Source organism: Lactuca sativa, chromosome 4 (assembly GCF_002870075.4).
Source record: "Lactuca sativa cultivar Salinas chromosome 4, Lsat_Salinas_v11, whole genome shotgun sequence".
Classification (NCBI taxonomy): domain Eukaryota; kingdom Viridiplantae; phylum Streptophyta; class Magnoliopsida; order Asterales; family Asteraceae; genus Lactuca; species Lactuca sativa.
The window spans coordinates 126,489,423-126,496,320 of NC_056626.2; the positions used below are offsets into that span (position 1 = coordinate 126,489,423).

At 34.3% G+C, this 6,898-nt stretch overlaps 1 protein-coding gene and 1 long non-coding RNA gene across 2 annotated transcripts; one reads left to right on the top strand and one right to left on the bottom strand.

The window, feature by feature from the left end:
* Positions 1-547: 547 nt before the first annotated feature.
* Positions 548-2,814, top strand: LOC111902708 (probable inactive receptor kinase At2g26730). The gene is made up of 2 exons (XM_023898526.3): positions 548-2,060; positions 2,134-2,814. Exons 1-2 carry the CDS (start codon positions 794-796, stop codon positions 2,661-2,663), a joined length of 1,797 nt encoding a protein of 598 aa, XP_023754294.1. The 5' UTR covers positions 548-793; the 3' UTR covers positions 2,664-2,814.
* A 1,052-nt stretch (positions 2,815-3,866) lies between these two features.
* On the bottom strand, positions 3,867-5,856 carry LOC111902629 (uncharacterized). Its single transcript, XR_006191328.1, has 3 exons — positions 5,436-5,856; positions 4,352-4,460; positions 3,867-4,103 (listed from the first exon to the last, which is right to left on the bottom strand). It is a non-coding gene; the product is annotated as an uncharacterized LOC111902629 (long non-coding RNA).
* Between the last annotated feature and the right edge of the window lie 1,042 nt (positions 5,857-6,898).

The following is a 6,898-nucleotide window of genomic DNA, read 5'->3' on the forward strand; positions in this document are numbered from 1 at the left end:
TTTGGGTACCTAAGCTTATATACCCTTAAGGGTATATATATATATATATATATATATATATATATATATATATATATATATATATATATATATATATATATATATATATATATATATATATATGTTAAAAACACCCTAAAAAATTTTTTTTTGCTCCGCCCCCTGCATACATATCCTACTATTTATTAGTTGTCCATGAGTCCATGGTTATGGAGAGCTTTTGTGATTGTAGGAAAATGATATGTTTATGAATATGGAACAAAGACGTGAAACTGGCACATATTCGAGCTTTGGATCGTTGACATTTTAATAAGTTTTGTTTTCAATTATTGAAATCTTGAGATTTTGTTCATCAAAGATTTAAGGCAACAAATGGACGCACAAAGATTAACTCTGTTATCATAAGCAACGTCGGCAATTACACATATTTACAAGAATTAACGATAGTACTTAATGGACCTCAACAAGGTAAGTATGAAAAGCAGAGCAACAACGTTAGGCTATAACAGCCGGCAACAATAATTTTTTAACCAGTTTCAGCCGGCCAAACATTTTTTTGTTGTTTATATTGACTTTATTTCAAACGTTCTTTAACGTCTCTCCATTGGGCATTCACAGCTTTCATTTCTTGATTACATCTCATCTTTGTAAATTCAGCCAACTGTTTTTGCATCATATAACTTGATTGTTTCCATTTTTACTCCTGCTACGACTCAACTGTGTGCAATGCAACTTTTTCCAATCAAAACTGCATAAAAGTACTGTAGTCATATTTCACGTTTCTTAATCAGAAATGGGTCGGTATATTCAACCCATTTTCTGCGTTTCCTTTGTTTTCTTTCTTCTTTTTTCAGTAGGAAAGATGGAAGACGATGATGTGAGAGATGCATTGGTCGATTTCATGAACGCACTTGGTCCTCCTCGGACCATCCAAAACACCACGAATTGGGGATGGAATACTTCATCAGATCCTTGCACGAATACATGGCATGGAGTTACGTGTGACTCCGGAAACAAAACCGTGCAAAAAATCGTTCTTGAGCAGCTCAGTCTAACCGGAACCCTAGATTTCGAATCCCTTTGCGAAGAAACTTCGCTTCTTGTACTAAGCCTCAAGTTCAACAATCTCACCGGAGACTTGTCACCGGAGATATCAAACTGCAAAAAGCTCAGGCATTTATACCTTAACGGAAACCACTTTTCCGGTAGCCTTCCCGATTCCCTTACCGGTTTGGCCGATTTGAAACGAATCGATATATCCAACAACGAGTTAGATGGTAAGTTACCGGATATGCCAAGAATCACCGGCTTATTAAGCTTTCTTGCCCAGAACAATCGTTTTACTGGGCAACTACCAAACTTCAATTATCACCAACTTCAAGATTTTGATGTCTCCAACAACGATTTCAGTGGACCAATTCCCGATGACACCGGTAAATTTGGCGCCAACAGTTTCTTGGGTAACCCGAATTTGTGCGGGAAGAAGTTGCCGAAGGCGTGTCCAGTGAAGAAAAGAAAGAAAAACTTAAACAATATTCTTATGTACTCCGGTTACGCGATTCTTGGTTTGATAGTTCTTGTTTTAGTTTCTCTCTTATTCCTCAAAAGAAAAGAAAAACATGAAGATACGAAAAGTGTTGATTCTGAAAAGAAGGGAGTTAACGATAGTGGTATTTCAAGCGGGAAGAACAGGTCGGAATTCTCGATTACATCGGCTGAAAACGGCGGTGTTTCAGCTTCGCTTGTTGTTCTTTCAAGTCCAGTGGAGGCGGTTAACGGGATGAGATTTGAAGATCTGCTCAGAGCTCCGGCGGAATTGATGGGAAGAGGGAAACATGGAAGCCTGTACAAAGTCATTCCCACCGGTGGGATTCCGCTTGTTGTTAAAAGAATCAAAGATTGGGATATTTCAAGAGACGAATTTAAGAAAAGAATGCAAAGAATTGATCAAGTCAAACACCCAAAAGTGTTACCTGTAGTCGCTTATTATTGTTCTAAACAAGAAAAGCTTCTAGTTTACGAGTTCCAACAAAATGGGAGTCTCTTCAACCTTCTGCATGGTAAGTTTCCTTACTTTTTCGAAACTTCATAAAATCATAATTTTTTTTTTTTTTTAATTAGGTTAACTTACAGGATCACAAAACGGGCAACATTTTGACTGGGGAAGCAGGCTAAATGTTGCATGTGGCACAGCAGAAGCACTAGCGTTCATGCATGCAGAGCTTCAAAACGATGGAATAGCTCATGGAAACATAAAATCTTCAAACATTTTGTTTACACAGGATATGGAGGTTTGTGTTAGTGAGTATGGTTTAATGGTGGTAGAAGATGGTTCTCAGAAAAGCAATGCCTTCAATCTTGACGTGTATGCATTTGGTGTGATTCTACTTGAGCTGCTGACAGGGAAGCCTGTCCAGAGCAACGGGTTAGATCTGGCTCAGTGGGTTAACTCAGTGGTGAAGGAAGAATGGACGGGTGAGGTTTTTGACAAGAAGTTGGTAGTTGAAGGTGCAAATGAAGAACGCATGGTGGCGCTGTTACAGATAGCTTTGAAGTGCATAAATGGTTCGCCTGATGTGAGACCTGGTATTGGTCAAGTGGCAGCCATGATAGTTTCTTTAAAGGAAGAAGATGAAAGATCCATGGTTTCTTCTGATCCATGATTTTAAAGGTAAGAATCTTGATTAGGGGTTTTCTGAATGGAAGATCACTTTGCATGTTCAAGATTAATTGATGTTAGTTTATATAAATTTAAACCAGGTTTATAGCAAATTAATTAAAGTTTCATTGTTTTTTAATTGTCTTAAAGAATAAGTGCATGAATATGCTTAATTATAAGGAAATAATTTGTTTAAGAACGTAATTTTTTTAATATTATTGGCATGATTCTTTGTAAAATTTCTGGCTAAGGTTTACGTTATCTGTATTTTTATTATAACCATATGGACCATAATGAATATGAGCATATTAAAGAAAAAGGTAAATGGCATTTATCAAATAAACTAGGTTGCAAATAAACTAGGTTACAACTCGTGGGCCCTACGGATGAAAAATTTTAAAAATATTTTATCGATAATTAAGACGATGCATAAGGAGGAGAGAGTCATTCCCTCCCAACCCACTGTTACATCAACTTTTCTCTTTTATTTTTCTTCATCTTTCCCAACCCACAACACACGAAAATCCGATCTTTCTCAATTCACTCAATTAAAAAATAATACTAAATAACTAAGGTATAAGTTTTTAAACACATTGTACAAGAAAAAATGAGAGAGAGAAAATAGAGAAAAAGTAGAGAGAGAGAGAGAGAGAGTATGAAGTTGGTTAGTAAAACCAATTAAACAAAGAGAGAGTAGTACTTGTGTTAACTCTTTTGTTAATTAAGATTTTGCGTTGATTTTTTTGTATTTTTTTTTAATTGAGTGAGTTGAAAAAGATGTGATTTCTGTGTGTTATGGGTTAAGAAAGATAAAGAAAAATGAAAGAGAAAAATTGATGTGGGCAGGGTACAGATGGTTGGGAGGGAATGACTCTCTCCTCCCTTAAGAATAACTTAATTAAAAATGTTAATATTGTATATATTGTTTTTATTTAAAAAAATATTTTTTTATTACCAAAATACCCAACGAACCTCCCTTAGCCCCTTCCCCTTTTGGTTGTAATAGAAATAAAAACCAAAAATAATCCCTACATAGAACTTGTCCTAAGTATCGATTTGTGAAAGGGATTAAAAGTTTGTCCATTTCAATCGTTGAAGGCAAATACGAATATACAATCATAGAAGAAATATGAAGTGAATAGAAATTACATTGATTGATAAAAGATGTCAAACTCAAACACTTAAGAAACAAAAAATTGGTGTCAAAAATTAATTTTCCAAATAAAACACCATACATGTTCTAAAAACTAATGATGCATTTGAATGATTATATCTATATATTACAAATCAAGAAAAAAGTTATATATATGAGATTGACACGAGGGTCACAAGTACATAATGGGGCAATCAAATGAGGTGTATGTTTGGAAAGCCACGTGAGGGGATTAAGACCATGTAACCAAAGTACAATAACACCCCCAAATACTACAAATGTGAATATCACCTGTGTAAACAACAAAAAATTAAAAGATGGAAGGGAAGGATATGGATCAGTTTGACTTTGAGCATGACCATTCACCATTATTTACGTTCATTTTTTGAACGTCACATCTATATTAAAAAAGAAAAGGACCAACCAATGGTCAGACCAAAGTATAGATACAAAGAGGTTAAAACTACAACAATTTACGACACTAAAATAACCTTATAAAAATGAAATTGGCAACATTGAATTAGAAGGAGAAAACCAACCTTGTCAAAGTACTTTCCAGACTAATCCATCAATAGCAATGCATTTTCTTGTACTACCTTGCTATAGTAATATACTTTGAATTGCAGCCAACATTAGGAGCAACAACTCCTATTATTTAAAGCAAACATAAACAAAACACCATAATACAGAAAAATGAAAATTGAAATGGGTTTTTTAGTTTAAACGGGAAAGTATGAACATAATAATACAAAATAACGACGGGTTATGGCCACCATGAAAACCTAAAAAATTCCATCAATACCCCAACTTGAAAAAACCTTCCAGACTAAATATAAAAAGCCTCCGGTTTATATAAACATCACCATGACTTCCATTAGTAATTATATCTCAAATGAATATTTCGCTCTCAACAAAGGGTAAAATTGTCAAATCACTAAAAACCTCAACAAACATAAGATGTCATATTAAAATACCTCAAAACAACAATGTCATTGTTAATTAAGTTGGTAGGTTCAAATTAAGAAAGCAAACACGGACCATCCATTTGAGTAATTTCTTTGATGGGTTTAATTTATACTTTGTAATCAAACTACAAAAACACACTCATATGAAAAATGCGATGAATATAAAAAAGAAACAGAAATAGAAATAGATAAACAATCCTCAAAAAAGATCTAGGGTGGAGAGGGGAGAATACATACCAGGAACAAAGGATTCATACTCTGATCCAGGGTCGTTCCAAACATATTTTTGGCCCAGGGCAAGAGAAAAAAATGGGCCCTTAAAATACATAAATGGCATCAAGTTTTTTATAGTAACTCACTAAAGAAAATTATTTATATTATCTTCTAAATATAATAATTTTTATAAAAAATTTGGGCCCTTTTGAAAGATGGGCCCTGGACGGTCGCCCCTATCGTCCACCCTCTGGGACGGGCCTGCTCGGATTGTTTATATATATATATATATATACACACACATACACACACAGAGAGAGAGAGAGAGAGAGAGAGAGAGAGAGAGAGAGAGAGAGAGAGAGAGAGAGAGAGAGAGAGAGAGAGAGAGAGAGAGAGAGAGAGAGAGAGAGAGAGAGAGAGAGAGAGAGAGAGAGAGAAAACTTACGATTAACACATCTCTGAAAACCAAATTCCAGTAGCAGAAATTAGAACCACTCATACAATCGACAACTTGGAAGCCGTTTAAAAAATATAGAAATAAATAAATTAGGAGGTAAATTGGAAGAACGAATGAAGGTATGGGTATAATGCATATCAAAGTCTATCTGAATCAGTGATAAAATTACACATAGACACATAGATCTTATCACATACACAACAAATAGAGATAAGGAGAATCAAATAAAACGAAAAGATTAAATATGATTTTAAAATACCTCTCGTACATTGCAAGTTGCAGATAATGTGGATTGCCCTTCGTTGATGATGATGTTGACGGTGTAGCATCGAGGTGCGATGGTGCAAGGTGGTGATGGAGATGTCGGTGGCGGTAAATTAAAGTAGTCGTTGGTGGAAAGCAGTGGTGTGTTTTAGGAGTTCGTCATCGAGAGGGATATATATATATATATATATATATATATATATATATATATATATATATATATATATATATATAGAGAGAGAGAGAGAGAGAGAGAGAGAGAGAGCTTTTATGCATCGAATCAGATTCAGAGAAGATATGTTTCCTGGTTTGATTTAATTTGTTGCCCATTTTATGATAATTGAATTTGCGGTATGGATCGCAATAAAAAAAATAAAAGAATCAAGCAATGCAAATAAAAGTGAATGAGAATCGCATTATCAATATCAATATAGAGATAATAGAGATAATGAACCCAAAATTGCACCAAATTCGACAGAATTTTAGGGATGAAGATTTGATTACAAATTTGATATTGAATGATGAATTGGGTGGGATAAAATGGATTATATTGCTGGAGAAAATGACACGTAGCATAAGTCTAGTCTAAAAGATGGACACATGGCTTCTAGGAGAGTCTTTTATTAAGTATTGAGATTGAGAAGTCTCTTTAAATTATATATATTGAAGAAACCTAAATCCATGGGAGTTCCTAAGTGCCTCGAATTTATTATCATTATCTATTATTTATTTGAAAACTCGACATGGAATCATAGATTATAATGATTACAATGAATATCAATGACTGGTTTGTTCAATGTTAAGTAAAATAGTATGACATTTATAAAATAAGCTAAGATTTTTTTAATTATATAGAAAAAACTTAAATCCATGGAGGAGGTCCGGGTGCCTTGCATCACAAACTGTTATCATACAAAGAATGGAAATAATATCATTAATATTATTGGCGATAACTTGCGGTTGTCTAGGATTTGTCTCGATATTCAAGTTAATAAACAAAAGGTATGTAGGAGACGATAAGGAGAGTAGCAGATTTGAGAGTAATATGATCGATGCTACCCGTTTACCGTATGCATTACTTTGGATTATATTTTGTTATAGTGTCCTGCCTCCTCCGAACCTTCCATGTGGTGATAAGTCATTAACCCTCCCCTAGTTCAAAGTGAAAGGTTTCATGACTTTTTTTG